This window comes from Glossina fuscipes, unplaced genomic scaffold, assembly GCF_014805625.2.
Source record: "Glossina fuscipes isolate IAEA_lab_2018 unplaced genomic scaffold, Yale_Gfus_2 112, whole genome shotgun sequence".
NCBI lineage: Eukaryota > Metazoa > Arthropoda > Insecta > Diptera > Glossinidae > Glossina > Glossina fuscipes.
Genome location: NW_023998455.1, coordinates 9,290,765 through 9,309,227, shown reverse-complemented (window position 1 = coordinate 9,309,227; position 18,463 = coordinate 9,290,765). Strand labels below are relative to the sequence as shown.

The 18,463-nt window shown below is 34.5% G+C and overlaps 2 protein-coding genes across 3 annotated transcripts; both read right to left on the bottom strand.

The window, feature by feature from the left end:
• Positions 1-3,376: 3,376 nt before the first annotated feature.
• Positions 3,377-5,790, bottom strand: LOC119639367 (retinol dehydrogenase 13). Its single transcript, XM_038036691.1, has 5 exons — positions 5,532-5,790; positions 4,087-4,745; positions 3,957-4,020; positions 3,727-3,873; positions 3,377-3,651 (listed from the first exon to the last, which is right to left on the bottom strand). Exons 1-5 carry the CDS (start codon positions 5,642-5,644, stop codon positions 3,519-3,521), a joined length of 1,116 nt encoding a protein of 371 aa, XP_037892619.1. The 5' UTR covers positions 5,645-5,790; the 3' UTR covers positions 3,377-3,518.
• Positions 5,791-13,525: 7,735 nt separating this feature from the next.
• On the bottom strand, positions 13,526-17,279 carry LOC119639618 (patj homolog). 2 transcript variants are annotated; one of them, XM_038037099.1, is made up of 2 exons: positions 14,501-17,279; positions 13,526-14,443 (listed from the first exon to the last, which is right to left on the bottom strand). In XM_038037099.1, the coding sequence occupies exons 1-2, from the start codon at positions 16,110-16,112 to the stop codon at positions 13,665-13,667; spliced, it is 2,391 nt and encodes a 796-aa protein (XP_037893027.1). In that variant the 5' UTR covers positions 16,113-17,279; the 3' UTR covers positions 13,526-13,664. The 2 variants fall into 2 exon arrangements, with proteins under 2 accessions (XP_037893027.1, XP_037893025.1); XM_038037097.1 differs by having other exon boundaries at positions 13,526-14,449; positions 14,501-17,278.
• Between the last annotated feature and the right edge of the window lie 1,184 nt (positions 17,280-18,463).

The window sequence follows — 18,463 nt, the reverse complement described above, 5'->3', positions numbered from 1 at the left end:
TTATAACAAAACAAGAGAAAATGACAGTCAGTGCAGAGTAAATGAGAAAAACTTATGTTATGTTTTCAACTATAACCAATATAACCTAAATTAATATACCCATATTATTTATAACTTTATTATAACTTCCATAAAAAATTTTCAAATTAATTAAAATACTTTTATAAACAAAATTTACATTAACTTAAAATTTAAATATGTTATAAATTTAAAATCTTTAAAATTTCTTAAATTATTAAAATTTTCAAAAATATCCTTCTTGTTAAAAATTTCCAAAAATTCCAAATTTTCGTTTATAATTTCTCTTTAAATGACTTACTAAATAATAATGAATAAAAATTAATTTAGTTAACTAAATTTAATGAATGTTTATTTCAATTATTTTCTTTCTCAATAAAAAATTTCTATAAATTCATCCTTTACAAAAATATACTTTCTCATTTCAATTAAATATTTATTATTTTATTTATAATATAATTATTAATAAAAAACTAACTTATATTAGTATTAGTCCTTTAGGTTGAATATGAAAAACGAGTAATAGACAGTTTAGGTCAATTCAAAAAACAATTTTAAATTGATCGGAATATTATAAGGTGGGTCCATCTTGTATGTACGTATATGTCGATAAAAACATTATTAGTGATTTCGCTTACTAATCTCCTTTTAATATCAACACTACACTTTTTTCTATATAAACATGGATGTATAAAGGGTTTTCCTAAGAGAATTACGGAAACAGAGAAAACAATGACGTTCACAAACTTTGAATTTCTCTCAGATGTTACCAAATTCGAACTTTGAGTTACTCTCAGATGTTACCAAATTCGAACCGGCTCTTTAAATTACTCTCAGATGATACCAAACTCCTAAATAAACGTGTTAGTACGCAATGCTGCATTCATTCTCGATAGATAGTTTTTCTAACGTTTCCACATCCATTCTACGCTGCTTTTGAAGTTCTGATATTTGGTTCGTTAATTGAAGCTTGCTTTCTGTATAAAACTCCACCATTTCTTTCATGGTCATTAAAAATTTCTTGCCGGTTTCCTGTAAGCTTTATGCTTGTTAGCTTTATGTTTATTACTTAATATAATTTTAAAAAAACAGGACAGATTATATATGAATATTTCTGGCGTTATTATTATGGTATGCATGGCAAAAGAATATTATTATTTCATATGTATTCGGATATTCTATTCGAAAGAGATATGGTAGAGCCTGTAGAGCCCCAAGAGCCTCAAGGGCTTCGCAGAACACGTACTCGTCTTTGCAGGTTCTCAACAAGTTTTAAATATTTGTTTAAATTTACGGTACGATTGGGGCTATATATATGTACACATTTTGTAATACAAAAAGAGAAAATGAAGAGAATTTGTTAAGGAGCATATATTTTATATATGCGGAAGACCCTGTTTCTCTACTTTTTTACATTCTTTTTTCTATTCTGTTTTTTTGTAGTTTATAAACATATCTTGCTTTTTCTTTGGCTTTGCTGGGAATAAAATTCTATATCTCAAAGTAAAATTTACTTTCCCGTACATTTCCGTTGTTACATGAGATTTGCTAAGCAGTTATTCGAACAGAATAATGAACAGAAGAATGAATTTATCCGTGTTATATATAAGTCGAAATGAAAAAAACATTTTTTAACACATATCGTTTTTGAGGTTTGACTACGTTTTTACTAAATGTTTTTTGAGTGAAATAGCTTTGTGCTGTTTTTAACATACTCGCTTTTGTGGAGCGAATCATCGTTTTTAACATAGTTATGGAGTGATCGTCGTGTTTAACATAGTTGTAGAGGCGTTTTTATTGGACTACATTGCATAGTTTAACATTTATGTATATATATGTTAACATATGGTGTTATTTGCATTTTTGAGACATCTGTTGTCGTTCTATTCTTTCTCATTGTAAACAAATTCAAGCTCGCCAATTTAATTACTCTCAAATGCTTCCAAATTTAGAGTCGCCATGTAATCAAGCTCGCTTTTTCTATTCTTTTTGTATTTGCAGCAAAATTATTAAGTACTTTCCCATGGCAAAAACATTATATATATATATGATAGGACATTATTCCACCAAAACTTACGCGGTCCAATTATTAACTACTAGCCCAAGGCAGCCGATAAAAACAAACGACAATAAAAATCGAAAAAGAGAGTAAGAGAACTGGAATGGGAGCATTTACTGAAATTTGTGCAACAAGTAACGTAAGATTACATTGTGAATATGTGGATGCTGTACTATGACGTTTTGAATAGATCCATTCACAGCGAACCTTCAACTTATACGACTTTCAGTTTAACAATACCACAGGATCATAAAACTAAAACACTTGCTACTCCACCCCGAAAAAAACGGGAAAGTGAATATGAACTCAGCAACTGCAGGTCTTAACATCAATTTTTTTGCCTCGCCTTCAACCGAGACTTGGACTTGGCCTTTTAAAATATTTTAATTAAAATTTTTTACAACGTGTTTAACAAAGAATATGTAGTATCGCACGTTAATACCGACGCATCAATACTGCTTGTACGATTGACCACACACAAACGCCGATGAATCTTCGGGACTCATCAGTGCAATAATTCCGTTAAAAATGTTGCTACTGTGATCGTACACATTATCTTTGTTGTCTAACATTTTACACAGCCAACATACATACATTTGCGTAAACAAGTAGCAAAACATGAGTACCACTAGTGCTACTATATTACTATATGCTAATGTAATGTAGGGTAGAATGAGGCATGGTTACAGCCATCAAAGTAATTCTACTACACAGAGAAGATAAATGGTCTTAATGGTCTTAACGGTCCTCTGTTAATTTAAAGGATGCTTAAAAATGTAATAACTGCCTTATTTGCGCCTTAACTTTTACATTTAACTTAAAAAAAGATTTTCCAAGAATATTTTGTTAAGATTTGATACATTGACATGTTTTAAGCAAAGTCAAACGTGGCTAAAATTTGGCTAGATGAAATAAAGCCATATTTTGCAAAAGTCGCCATATCGCCCTAGAATATTTAATGTCCCCTAAAAGGTTGCAATATGCATATAATTAGTGATCGGTTTAATATTGTGTCTATTTTTATCTTTATGTAAGTAATGATATTTCTCATAAATATTTGTCTCAATTGTGGCGCAATATCTGTTATAACGTGTGGGCTTTACCTTTCGTTGCCCGTTTTACACATTGTTATATACGCATGTTGTTTTTGAATCTACCTACCTAGCTGAGCTACCAGTACATATGCCAGATTCCAACTTTTCATGTCAAATTTTTCAGCCGTAACCGTTCCAACAATAGCAAACGTATAGACAAACGGATAGGCGGGCGGGCAGACTGCGAAGACTCAGTGAAATTTAAATTTTATTTATGTACATATATATTTTGGGGTGTTTGATACATATATTTTTGGATGTTAAAAGCCGAAGTGTAAGGCCAGCATAGGTTGGGTATAAAAGCAGCCACTCAATTAGTCTATTATTTTGAACAAACTTTTACATAACTATATTTGCTTTTGTTTTAAATAAAAGTCCGATTTGGTTTTTTTCTTAAGAGCCGTTAATGTCTGCGCGTATAGTTGCTCAGCTAACTCGTCATTTTGACCAAGTTCAGAAGACACTGCAATATTGCAATCGCTAGAAATAACCGAATATGTAAAATAACCTTTCACATGTAAACGTCCAACTGCAGGCATATTGCGAAAAACTTACTTAAAATATTCGCCTGAAATATTTCTCAATTGCTGCTCCGTTGCTAAATGCACCGCGCATTGTGCTCCTTCAAAAGGATTTTTCATAAATAGCCACATCCACGGTAAAGTCATCACTTTAATACAAAAAGCGGCCATGAGCGGGGAGCTGGGTTCCAAAATGGTGGACAACACATAATAATAATTTTTAAAACACATTTTTTATATTTAACTTGTTAAATTCTTGCTTACTTTCTTAAATGAGATGTACCGCGTACCAATCCTGGCGTACAACAATTAACAGTTACAGACGTTCCTATGGAGAGTAAAATTTTTGCGGTTTATTTTTTAATTGTCTAAATATATCCGCGCGTGGACTGACCCTTTAATGCTTTGGCTAAATAACGCGTTGATAATAGTACTGCAAGCTTCGAATGGGCAAAAGCATCGCGTACATGAAATTTATCTGCATGGATAGCTAAATTCAGGGGATCTGTAAAATCCATTTTTGCTGAGGCATGAGCGTGAGCAGATACATTGATCACGCGACCCATGGAGGACTTTTGTAAATGAGGCATCAGAAGATGTGTTAGGAGAAAATGTGACAGATAATTAACCTGAAGATGTTGTTCAAATCCGTCGACAGTTTTAGTGTGCGTCTTATCAAAAATTATTCCAGCATTATTTATTAATATGTCAACACGTTCGAATTCGGCCAAAATCTTGCGAGCAAATCGACAAACACTGTCAAAGGATCGTAAATCTAAATATCGCGCTTCTACATAGAATTTATCCTTTGAATTGCTCTCATTTAAATTGTCCTTTACATTAGGTAGAGCAACGCACTGAAGCTCTCTTTTAATAATGGCTGCTGCCTTATCTGCAGTTTCCATGTTTCGACAAGCTAGTATAATCCGTCCTCCACGAGCTGCTAATACCTTAGCAATTTCATAACCTATGCCACTGCTACCACCTGTAATAATGACAATGTTGTCCTTTATATTAGTGTCATTAGGACAACGCTGACCGCCCATTATTGTGCTGAAAGGTAACCAACAAATTAAATAGATCTTGTATTTAAATATGATTGTCTTAATATTTGCCAGCATTAATATATATATACATATATAAGACTACGATAAAAAAGCAATGTGAGTATAGGAAATCTAAAAATAGGGAACTTTTCCAGAAAGTAACAGTAAACAGACATCACAACAGACATTTCAAGGGAATCTCTTTGGAATATACCGAATTATTTAAATATGATTTTGTTTATTATATAAGTGATGGGCGCTAAATTAGATATTGTTTCAAGTATCAGCGTTTAGATTGCGGTAAAGCTGATTATGCAAAGAAAACAAACTGCGATTTGTTCCTAACCTTTTTGAGATGATATAGGACGCCAGGGTCCTTCTAAGTAAATATTAAAACCTGTACAAAAATATCCGCATAAAAAATTTTTTTAAAGTAATTTTAAACCTTCGATTAGCACGCAAAAATTGCACACATTTAAGTAGCGAACTTTAAATATTGATGTGTAGATGAGTAAAGTTTGTCGGGCAGTTCTTTTGAAAGCCAATTTGAATGAAATGCTTCTCAACTGTGAAAATCCGATCTTCCATTATAAATTGGCATACTATTTGTAAAAAGTATGAGAGACTTGTAGAATCCTGTTCTGAATAGTTTTGATTCATTGTTCGTTTTTATATAACTTCGAACATCGAGTATAATCGTTTTTTTATTTGAAATTGTACATCACATTGTACATCGAGTATAATCGTTTTTTTTATTTGAAATGAAGTTTGACAAAACTATTGATATATTTACCGTACAGTTACAACAATTCCAACTATAACGGCTATAACCGCTGGCCACCACGTTTTAAATGGATCAGCATTTTCTAGAACACTAGACACTTTTTCCATTTCAAGTCCTTGCATCAAAGTGCCGGAAAAAATATTTTACCACAGGTATGAAAGAAAAAATGCTTAAAAATTTATTTTATTGCAAGAACGTCCACGCCGCGTCATTACCGAAAGCAAAATGCTCCCCATTGCAACAAATTACAAACAAACAACCGCGATCTCCTAGCTAGCTAGCGGCACCGCATTTTATTACAAAGTCTATATGGTGGCACTAAATTCGTTAATTTACTTTCATTAACTAGCTTCCTTTATTGCAAATACAATGAATGGCGACCTTAAATAAGTCAGAATGCACCATCATAGCCGACTTGCCTAAACCTCTACCTTATGAATTAAATTTAAATTCAGTCAGCCAGCATAATGATTCCACTAATTGATATTAAGCAATTACTAAAAATGGAAGAAAAAGAGAGTCTAAAGTTTGAATTGAACTCATTTGAGATCCATAATTTTGTGCTGCATTTCGTACAAATCATGATTTGTACAATATACATACATAGGTCCGAATTACATTTGCTTTAAAAGGGTGAGGGGAAAAATGCAGTCGGATTAAAAGTACGAGTACTGCAGGTACGTTCCATCATAACTGAACATAGAACTGTGATTGGGGGAAAAAACATTAATGTAGTTTTATGAGAGCGCAATAATATTCACTTTATATTTACAAAACCATCAAAACTATCGCCCCATACGAACAGAGTTTATTGTAACTTATCTTCAAAATACTGAAAGCCCGTAAACATAGATTTTGCGTTTTCGTGCTGACTATTTCTGTTTACTTATTAGTGTAAATGTTTATTCGATTACTTAGCAACGGGATTAATCGTACTTGAGATAATACAGAAAATTACGTTTCGGTTTCACTTTTATCGAAAACTGCAACTTGAAACAAGGACAGATGTGTTGTAATGTAAATACACAAACAAACATTACAAGTTTAAAGTGAGGAATGTTCCTGATCTGAGAGAAACGTGTCTTTATCTAATAAGAAAATTTTGGTTCTTTAGAGTGTCCACAGAGATCTTCAGCCAAGCAGACGATTTTACTTCCATGTGTTTTGAAAATTTGCATTTTTAGTAAAACCCTTTTGTGTTTGTTTGCGTCTATCGAAATAGGTGCTTGAACAAGCAGGTCGGTTTAAAACGAAAATCGATCAGTGCATTTGGAAAGTTCTACGAGTGAAACCGGAATCCGAACTGATCGCCCGTGAAGGGTCGGGTCAAAGAGACCTTTATTATGCTGAAATTGAAGGAAGTGGATTAAGTAAGCATTTGGAACTTTCAAAAAAGTACTCTTTCCAATGTCCGAAAATCCGTCGACGACCAACGTTTCAGAGAAGATCAGTAGGCGCTCAGAGAAGCCAAAGAAAAAGATATAGTATCCACTTTTTCTCCATTTCATCTCACTTTTGTGATTCAATTGCACTTTTTGAGATGACAGCAGTTTTTCATTGGAAGTCGGGCCTTAAAAGTTTCTAAAAAACCGCATCTAGACCAATGAGTTTATAAAAAATAGCCCAAATTATTATAGCTCATACAGCTACACAAAAGATGGCGGCCACACAGTCAAAATTTCGCATATTAAAAGTGAGCATTGGACCAGGCACGCCAGGCGAACAGGATCGAACATACAGCAAATCTTTCTTCTATTGCTGTTCTTGTTTCATTGCAAATTTTTTAATTTGCAGCCGCTTTTCACACGCCTCATTTATCATAATTTTTTTATTTATGTACCTTCATTTGAATATTGCATTGTGCAAAAGAACTTACGTTTGTTTTTAACAATCCCCTTGCTCTCTGTACCCGTACTTTAATTATTATTATTATTATTATTATTATTATTAATTTCGCCAGAGAAATAAATTCTAAGACTAAACTCTTAAAAGCACTAGCATCTAAGACTATCGGCTTTTTTATTAAAAACTCTACCGCACTTGAGATTCGAACCCACGACCATTGACTTGCTAGTCGAGATTCCTCCCCTTCGGCTACTCAGGCGGATACTACTTTAATTATACATTACTATGTTGCTCAATTTCAAGTGATCCCTTTTCTCTTCTTCTTTCTTGTCAATGTTGTAACAAACAAATATGCATATGTAGTCACGTTTTTTTAGAACTAGTATCTATTGAATTTTTAAGTGTTTTGTCAAGAGAAATTTAGAATTTCCTTTTGCAATTGTTTATTGGTACGTATGGTAACTTTCAAGTGTTTTTTCAAGAGAGGTGTTGTCTTTATCTACAACTTTTAATTTTTATTTGTTTCTTTTTCTTTAGTACTTTTTTAAAAGAAGTTCATTTGCATTTTTTCGCTGTAAGCTTGTTTTATTTAAAAAGTCGTTAGCTGTTTTTCTTTTCTTTAAACGTGAAATATACCATATGTGGAGAATGGTGTTGCCTTCAAAATATGGCAACTATGTCAACGTGTAACATCTTTGTGATCAAGCGAAAAAAAAAAAACAAAATTGTTCATGTGCTCATAGTCTGGTTGAGATAAAGTTGCATTTAAATCTTTTAAAGAGGCATTAATCCCGTCAAAGACCAACGGATTCCGTTAAATTGGACAGGTTTTCTGCTCAAACTACAAATATTTATCAATGTCAAACAGCTGTTGTTCATCAATCAAAGAACTATAAAGCACTCCACTTAAGTGAATTAGAAATTCTTAAAGCTAAGCTGAAGGAAATGAGTGAAGAACTATTATTAACAAGGACAATTTAAATTTCAAACTCAAGTCTCATTCCACCTTAAAGTTAGGAAAGCGGCCATCACAAACCTATGGTCACTAAATATATAAGCAGCCCTGCAGCGTCCTGGAGAGGAAAAGGTTGATATAATCATTCTAATTTCATTATAGATAAATTTCATAAATAACTTTTTTAATATTTTTTTGTTTATCTCAAGTAACAGTAAGTGTACTCCATACATATATATCCGAGTTCTTTTCTTTAAAGGTAGGAGACTTAGTTTGCTTCATAGTTGTTTCATTGCACTTATTTAGATCTGGCTCTCTGCCTTATGTGCATTGCAGAGAGTTATAACAAAGCACCGTTTACTATGTTTAGTCAGTTTGTTTGTGTTCTTCGGTATCCAAAGCAAAACGAATTTTACTCTGAAAAAGACATTCTTACTCTTAAACAGTTTTATTACAAATTATTGATAAAACCGACTTTGGTTAATTTAATTTCTAATTAGTTGGAGCTACTCTAGAAAACTGAGCAATTATATCAAAAATTTCGATACATATGTTGCAAAGCTAACTCTCTTGGAGCATATAAATTAATTTTTATATTCAATTTTTCATCTTTTTTTTTTCTATTGACCATTTTCTGTTAATAAACCAACCGGCCTCCAACATATGTATCGATAACTGACTCATTGTTTATCGACCGCATCCGTTTCCTATTTAAGTCTATTGGCGTGAAAAATATTTAAGCCCTGGTAAGCTGGTCGCTTTAGGTATAAGAAAGCGGGCTTATGACTAGCTGTGTAATACCTAATAACGGATAGATTTGTTTAAGACTTAGATTACCGTTATCTGTTGTTCAGTGTCCAATATAGCGGGCATGCGATGAAGACATGACTATTTATTAAAGTGGGTAAAACAGGAAAATGTCCTCAAATCCTTATAGCTCTCACTAGATAACCTACTAAATTCTCTTTAGTATATTTTTTATGTAATAAATAATAAAAGATACATCCATATATATGTAAGAACAATATAAGTACTTTCCATTCCCCTTTGCATTTATTCTTTATATAGGACATAGAATTGCGCAGGAGTTATCACGATTAAAGCAAAAACGACCAACACTATTTTTAAAAATTGGTAAAGTTCGAGCAGTCTTTCTGTGGATGTAGGGCGGAGAAGAACCGAGTTTAGTTTTAACGAAATTTTGCAAACACGGCCTAAATGAATTCCTAAAAATAGGTTCAGTTTCTTTTTAAACTTGTATGTCCGTAACTATCTTTGCACCTCCCGGAAGAAGCAACAGAAGGTAAGAGGATTTTTATAATAGAAAGAAACAGCAAACGAAACATTCAAAAAATCTTACGTCAGAGCAATAATTGCATCAGGCCGCTTCTTTTCGCTATAATTGTTTCATATACTTCAAATACTTTCATAGAAGATTAGTTATTGTGCGAAAGACCTGTCTGTCTATCCGCGTAGCATGAAAACATATTGACTTTCATACATTGCTTTATTATATCTCCGAGTAAATGCGAACGCGTAGCTATTTAATTCAATATTACAGACAGCGTGAGCGACAGATTTGGATAATTGCTTAGGAGAGCAACGTAAGGGGAAGTATAGAAACTATTAAAATGTGGAAATATTTCCGTTGCAAACAACAACACTAGAAAACAACAATACAAGTACAATTTGCTTTTCGCTCGATCCTGTTCGACCGGTGCAATGCTTGTTTTTGACATACGATTTTGTGGCTGCGCGGCTGCCCTTTGCTGTTGTTTCAGTTATAAATTTACCTTTGCCCATTTTTTTTTTTTTTTTTTTTGTACAATAACTCAGGGATGAAAGCCTTGATTTAGATGCGGTTTTTTGGAAATGGTTAAGCACAACTTGAACTTCCGTACAGCAAAAACAAACTTTACTGATCCGAGTGTATGGTGACGTTAAGACTTAATTTTTATGAACACTCAAAGGAATAAGGTTCGCATCTTTAGTAAAGAAACCTCCGCTACACTTCTGTTAAAGTAGTAGAAATTCTCGCGACACGTCTATTAAATGAGAAATTGAGGGCGATTCAGCTGTAAACATTTGCATTATCAGCTGGTTTCTACTGGACATTAAGTTGGATTGCTTTAAGAGCCTCACCAAATCCAAGTGTGCAAAATTAATCAAAAATTTCAAGATGCGTTAAAAACTTTATTTTTTTATATGAAAATTTATTACTCTATTTTTTTTGTATAGCTTCTCCTTCAAAGTATTTCGTTAAACCGCCATCTATAGATGAGTGTGAGGATTCTGACGACGACATTGATCGCCCCGATGGTTATGATGACCAAGTAATTGTTAAGGAAGCTCCAAGTTTACCTTCAAATTTAAAACATTGAGAATAAAGTGAAGTTGTTTTTAAAAATACGTTTAAGTCCGCGATTTTCTACATCTACGGGTAATTAATTAAACAATTTCTTTATGTTTTAGTCACGCATTTCGAGGTTGTCTTTTTCGTCGGTCCATTGAGCCGATGGTAGCAAATAATCCTAATATTTTTCAGGCATACTTTCAAAACGAACCGAATGAAACATTGAAATATTCTTGCCTCACAATTTTTTTGAATTACAGAATAATATATTTCTTTATTTTCAAATATTTAAGAATCTCTCATCTTTTAAGAACCGCTATTATCACAGTTATTTTATCGCATGCTCATGTGATATCTAAGTGTGCCTTGTATATGGTATTTATATCTGGTAGCTTGGAAATGTTGAACGATTTTATAATCGGCTCTAGAGAGGTACTGCAAACAAGCTTGCTACCAGAGAAAAACCGCCGTGTCTAATGTAGAAATTCTTCAGCGATATAGTCCCTGGCTATGAAGGCTGCGATCAACAGAAACAAATTCGTAGAAAAGAAACTAGAAATTACGCAGCATACTTGCAATCTGGTGAAACTTGGACGCGTTCAAGTCTGACGCGGCTGCTTCTAATGCAGTTGACATTACTGAATGATTGGACTATTGGATGCTTCTCCTTCTAGCAGGAAGACTTTTCTGTGAAACAAGAAATGCGCGAATCGTGGACAGCTCGAAAAACTGAATCGAAATGTCATGGCGCGTTTCAATGTCAATAAGCGGTTACAAAACAAAAGATAACGACTTTTTAATTAATAACAGGGATTATCAAATTGAAGACCAGGTGGAAGAAGTACCATGTATCTATCTTAAGCGTAGAAAACGATTTATCACATACGTGTTCAATGTTCTCATTTCTGAATATGATGGCATAAAGAAAGAATATTTTTAAAAAGTTCGCCAGATGATCTCGTTTTACTGATGTGAAGTTAGCCCACTGTAGCTAGCCCACATTTTTGCGTTCGCTAAAACTACACGTCATATTTTTTAAAAATTTTTTATAACTGATTTAGTGTTTTGGGTATACGGAGCGAATCGATTTTTGGCGAATTTCTAGGTGATGCCCCATACCAGAGCAATGAAATTAGGCTTTTCTGATAGGTTTTAGCGTCCTTTAAGACAAAAGTGTAAAAATGGTTATAACACGATTTTAACATTGCATTCTTTCAGTATTTGTGACGTACTTTTGCACTACTAGCAATAACTAAGCATTTTTGGTTTTGCGTTCGCAATTAGCGATTTAGTACGTTTTATATGCGCACGTTCGCTAAGATTATTTAATTTTAATACTTATTTTGCTTTATTGTTATTCATTTCGCAATAAATTGTAACTTAGCAAACACATTTTTAGCGACGACACGAATCATATAAATGTGGGTTATGTGGGCGGGCTATCTTCACTTCAGTGTTTTTTTTATAGACAGGAGATAGAAGAATTTGCATTGTTAAACTTCAAAGTTATGCGAAAATCCAGTCGCACTTTCATCGAGCATAAATAATGGTCCAATAGCATCAAAGAGAAAATGTTCACTAATCTTCGTCAACTAGTGTTGATGGTGGTGGGTGGATATCTTTGGTTAATTTTTACTTCACGCTGAAATATAAAGAAAATGACAATTTCTTGGTGAGAATTTTTTAAATCTTTTCTTTAATTGTATCAAAAAACATATTTATTTTCCCTCAAACACATTCTGACTAGTTTTTGTCCATTTTTAGAGACCTGCGTAAAGCCCACTAAAACCCTCAAGAGCAATAATAACAACATCAGTGGCAATTCATGCTCTGCGAAAGCTGGAGAGACAAGTCAAAACAGTTTTTGTAAGAAAGCAGCTAAAGGCAATAATGGCACAAAAAGCTATCAGGAGAATTAGTTTTGATGAGTAAAAATCTCAAATTTTATATATGTACGTAAATCGAAATACAACATTTTGTCAAAAATTACAATCAATATAAATTCATTTACTACTAATGACCGATCATAAAGCCTAAATCTATATGCGGTTACTTAGGTATTCAGCAAGAAGATTACTTGGACAAATAGATTAGAAAAAGCCAAACGCCTTGAGAAGGCACCGCCGTGAGGCAATAATGTATTGTTCGACAATTGTGAAGGAGAGAACACCATGCCCCGTTATCGTCATTAAAAAGTCGACTGGAATAAACGTCTTGAAGAAAGGAATGACAAATTGCAACATGGGTCTGACGTTCGATTTCCTAGCGAGACCATGGTTTTGTTTGACTTTGCATCGAGCAAAAAATTAAATAAATTGTTTGTCCCGCTAATATATGACGTGGACTTCGTTGTCGTATCGTGTTAATGCAGTTTGTCTTTATTTTTGCTAATACAATCACAATCTATCTTCAACATATAATAATGTCAGATTAGCTGCAAAGATACTCTAATTAATCTATGCTAATGGATCCATCATCGAGTCTACGACGTCTTTTCAATCTTCTTATTTTATCGTATTCATCTAGAAGAGATATTGACAACGGGCCGTCTGAATGGAAAAATCACGTCATCATCCACTCGTGTGCAGTGGAATTTTCTTATCTTTGAATGGATACTCTGGCACAATTTTATTTTTTTTTGTATTTTGCACTATCATATATTAGATTTTGCAAGAAAACGTCTATCGCAGAGAATAAATAGACGTTTCTAATATGCCATGTGGATGGAAAGCACTTTCTACACTTTCGCTTAACGGATTCGCATACCGAAAACTCCGCTTAATCGCCTTACCTCTAAGGCACTTTAAATATCAAAAACAAAAAGTTCTTAGTTTTGAATACATATTTTATTTAAGTGGATCGACTATAATTTTTTGTAGCTATTAACAATTGAATGATCGTTTATAGCTAATAACAAAAGAGTTACAAGTTAAACCATGAGACGTTTTGTAATACTTACAGAAGAAATTCAACAAAATCTATGTAAGCACTATGTACTAGGTGAATCAACGTCTCTCTCTGGTGACGCTACGTTGCTATCAGATGTTGATAGTGGTCGACATATGCCCAACTTTGTAAGCCCCAATGGCATGCTCTTTAACCTAATTACGGCTTCGTTCAAGTCGAGTCCGTGCAGTGTGTGATCGCCTACACTAACCAACCTGTCGCCAGGAAATATTTCATTTGTAGCCTCTGCTGAACCGCCATGTATTAGACCTCGTATTACAATGACACTGCCATCAGGGTCTAAAGGATCCTGATAGTCTAATATTGAGAAGCCGAACCCCTGCTCAGTTTTCTCAATTTCGACAAAAGTAATGTCAGTGCTCCATAACGCCAATCCTGAGACGTTCTCAAGAGATTTGAATCGATGTTGATCTGTGAGAGTAGCTGTGCTGGATGTGTATAATGAGCTCTCCGATTGTGCTTTCGTTAGGAGATTTTGAAGACTTTGATGGCCCCCCGGCAACAGACTTCGAGTTTCGAATGCTTCTGCATTTTGTGATGTGTTGATAATGTGTTGAGATGGGGCTGTTGGTCCACGTACGCATACTAATTTTACATGAGATGGCAGCTCCTTAAGTATTTTTACGACTTCTATATGCTTAAGACCTTGCAATTTGTACTCATTCACCTGAAGGAGCTCATCGCCTGGCTTCAAAATACCCTGACGTCCAACTGGCCCGTCTTCCAGTATAGACCTTATGTAATGATGGGGTCTTTTCTCAATTCCGCACTCCACGTCCACGGTGCCCTCCAGGCTGATTCCTAGACCTGAAAGTTTATTTATTTCGACTACTATAATTTCACTTTCAGGAAACTCACTTTTCCAAGCAACTGTCAGAGATTCCACACTAGGGCTAGAACACTGCACTTTCGTCTCCGACCTGTCTGTCATTTCAGCCACTGGCACCGGGACTGGTAATAATATTGTTGTTGAAATATTCTCAGCAGGTGATATTGTGGTTTCTAATGTACCATTCTGTTGACAAGTAATCATTTGAAAATTTTGAGAATCTTCCCGTCGTAAGGTTTTGTCAACAACATCCCCATTGACCGTTACACTGCCTTCCGAAGAAATATAGGTCACTGTTGGCTTAATAAGCACGGCTTCAGAAGCGGTAAGGCTGTGATTACTACGATCTAACATATGCGACATATTAGAATCAACGGTATCACGAGATGATATATCACAACATTCTATTATATTAGCACCGGTATCGGTAGCAATAGAGTCGGCATCAGACTTTGGAGGCAACCACGATAACGTCGCAATTGAAGGAGACAATGGTAAAGAAATCTGTGATTGGGTGTCGTTGCAAGCTTTTAGTTCGGTCAAAGCAATCTGTAGATGTTCGAATTTGCGCCCTCTAAGAAAGCGTTCCAACGTCAAATTCACTTCAATATCCGTGTTTCGCAATATCTCTACAGCTTGATGATTTGTTACTCCGGCCAACGTTTTACCATCGACTGCAACAATGCGATCATTAATTTGTATTTGGCCGCTCATCTCAGCGGCGCTTCCTTCAATAATGCTTTTTACAAAAATTCCCGACACATCTTCTTCTTCGCAAACATACCCTGCCACGGTAATGCCAAGTCCATATACATTTTTACGCAATTTTACTTCGTAAGTCTCAGTTTCGGGAGAATCTATGTAACCGGAAGATGCTATTGACCAGCAATCGGATTCAATAGGTTTTGTGCCAGCTAAGTTTGAGCTAGCTATCACAGTTTCATGATGGTCCTTCGGTAAAACTAGTCTCGATGATAGAAACGTCGTGTCAGCAGATTTCCATTGAAAGGTTGGCGTTTCTGATGTAGGTGGAGACACGATCGAAAATGGCAAAATATCTAAATCTTTGGAATATATGTGAGCCATCGAATCAGATAATTCCTTCGGTATTGGAGGCAATGGTAAATCTGCTAACTCTGTGTCAGGAATACTTGATAGTCTGCTATAAGAAGAGACTACGGAGTTGCTCTGTACAACGTCATTAGTAGAATACCTTTCCTGTCTACCATTGTTCGCACTTGCGCTTGTAGCCAAAATAGGTTTCTGATAAATATATCGTGTCAGTTCTTCTGGGTCGGAAAGGAGCTTAGTTGGAATAATTGGTGCTTGACTGGCTAATGTTTGTAAGTCGGTAGCCGCTGGCTCCACCGGTCTCGCTACAATCAATCGAACCTGAGCCCCAGTCTGACGAAGAACTGTGGCTACTTGTTCGGAACTAAAACCACGCAAGTTCACTTCACCGATTTGTAATAAATGATCGCCACACTGCAGACGTGCGTCGCGCTCTGCCACGCCACCTGGAGTCAATGCTTTTATAACTACTCCTGTACTTCGTCCACCAACCAAAATAAAACCCAAACCATTACCATCATTAACCAAATCAACTACTTCTACTTGAGACCATTCAGTACTCAAAACCATATTGGCGCTCGAAGTTTTCGCACTTTTATTATTATGTTTTGTATCCGTAATTCGGTGCGAATCGTGTTTAAAAGCGGCAAAAATTGTGTATTTACTAACATGTCGTACATGAACCTTATTCTTGCCGTTAAAGACGGACGATGGGAAGGTTTTGAAAAATTCAGATGCGGTACTTAATAATTTTGGCAAAAGAAATCCAGCGATTAAAACGCATTTGTTGCTTAACTGAAAAAACCTAAAAATTTCCAATAAATGAAATCGTTTTCTACGATCGCGTACTAACAGTTTCAATGTTTTTGATATAATCCGTTCTTCGAAAAAACTATCGAAGCTGAAATGTTGCTCTTCTCTCCGTTGAATACGATATGTGCGTCAAATGTCGACAGATTTTGATTTTCCGACTATAAACACCACGCACTTTTCAACCAACGTGACAGTAGCTTGACTTATATTGTCATTTATACGATTGTACTCAAAACCCTTATAATCGGTGCGGATTCGTTCAAAAGACATACTACAAAAGATTTTTGTGTGTGTGCATGTAATTTTAGGTATAACGATGCACTTCAAGATGCATTCAGGTCGTTATTACATTTGTAAGTCAAGCATGGCGTATACAGGATCAACGTTTCTATGTTATACAAACGTATGTTACAAAAATAATGATATGGTTCATAGTTTTCGCATACATACACATATACAAGTGCCCAAAACGCACGTTTATCACAATTTCACAAAAAATTACAAATTAAAGTTTTTATTTATATCAAGAAAAATTTTTTAATATAATAAAATTCGTGAAAGTTTTATATTTTCTTCATTGGTTGCACGTCCTCGGTATCGATTTCTATTTTTTTCCTTTTTTATAAAATCACTGTAACATATGTATGTAGATATGTGTAAAAGTTGGAGTCCACCTTCAATTGTGTAAAAGTACTGAAGAGTTCTTCCTTTTTGCTTTCTCTGTCGCGGAACATTACATTCAGTTCGTTAGCAATTGTGTTAAGCATTTTCGACTTTTTTTAGGTTAATAATTTAATAATTTTTTTAATATTTTCATAAAGTAGTAATTACAATTCAACGATTAAAGCTAAGTCTTCCAAAAGTATGTTACAATTGTACAATCGTTTCGATTTTTGCCTATGTTCTCCATTGCACACGCCCGCCGTTATTATCCCTTATATGAAAAGCACGCAAAGGTGTTGCCAATACCAAATGATGCACTGAAAAAATTAAAACTTCCCTACCAAAAAAACACATGAACCAGGAGTATTTACAGGACGACATATATGTTTGGTAACAATTCTCAATAATTGAACATGTGTTTGTCTAAAAATTACGTCCATATGAGAGTAAGCGTATAAAAATTGTGAATGCAAGCAAGTGCATGCAAGAGAAAAGATATTCAAAAAAATTCTCTTACCGATTGCGCCTGCTTTTATCTATTCGTACCACTCTTATGACGATAAATCTCTTAAATGACAAAACGCTCTTTTTGCAATGCTAAGCTATAAATTTGGTTAGACGCTTATTCTCAGCTGCAGGCAATTTTTATACAAATACTTGAACAATTATTAAAAATTGTAAACAAATTGGACGCTTATTCTCACATTCTTTTAATACACCAATTACGGTCTTAAAAATGGTTTTGATGTTCGGGTGTCCTTTCTACAGGCTGTATGGGAAGAGAAACCATCAAATCGATTCCCAATAACACCCCACCAAAAAAATAGTGACTACTTTTTATTTACAACGTTGAATTCTAGCGCTAAATTTTAAAGAAAAACTGTTTTTCAAAAAGAACTCAATGAAAGCAGCAACTATAAATAGAAAGAAAATAAGAGTTAGAGATGTCTTTAGGTGAGTATTAAAATTTTTTGTATTTTGTAATGTGTGCAACATGCGAGATGAACTTAAGTTTCTTTAATCGAAAACCACAAGGAATTTCAAATTTCTATAGTATGAAAAAAAACGTACACCAGTTTCTTTAATATATGTGTGTATATATTTGTACAATAAGTTCGCCACAGTCTAACTTTCTCAACAACGTTTGCCATGGCCAATGCGGTGTTCGTACAAAGAACATCTTTTCATTTCGTCATTAAAATATGTTTATAAAAGCAACAAATTTTTCGGTGACAAGTAAAAAGCCGGGAGCTTACTAGTGCTCAATCGGTAGTTACTTCTTTGCCGACTCTAGCGCATTTGATATTTGCACTCGCAAACATTGGCACGGTAGTCACGATTCGTGCAGTATATCTGCAGAGAGAAAGTTGTTTCCTTAGCGATCCTAGTTTTTGCTGCTTTTCTGGATGTTTTAAGCTAATACATGAGTTTTATGCTTTACTGAA

Bases quoted from the DNA above. Each gene is read 5' to 3' on its own strand.
- LOC119639367 (XM_038036691.1), bottom strand. From the start codon at position 5,644: ATGCAAGGACTTGAAATGGAAAAAGTGTCTAGTGTTCTAGAAAATGCT. The intron at 4,746-5,531 runs GTAAATATATCA...GTTACCTTTCAG, and splicing joins GGAATTGTTGTAACTGTACG to CACAATAATGGGCGGTCAGC. The intron at 3,652-3,726 runs GTAAGTTTTTCG...GGTTATTTCTAG, and splicing joins ATTTCAGGCGAATATTTTAA to CGATTGCAATATTGCAGTGT.
- LOC119639618 (XM_038037097.1), bottom strand. From the start codon at position 16,112: ATGGTTTTGAGTACTGAATGGTCTCAAGTAGAAGTAGTTGATTTGGTT. The intron at 14,450-14,500 runs GTGAGTTTCCTG...ATAAACTTTCAG, and splicing joins TCTGACAGTTGCTTGGAAAA to GTCTAGGAATCAGCCTGGAG.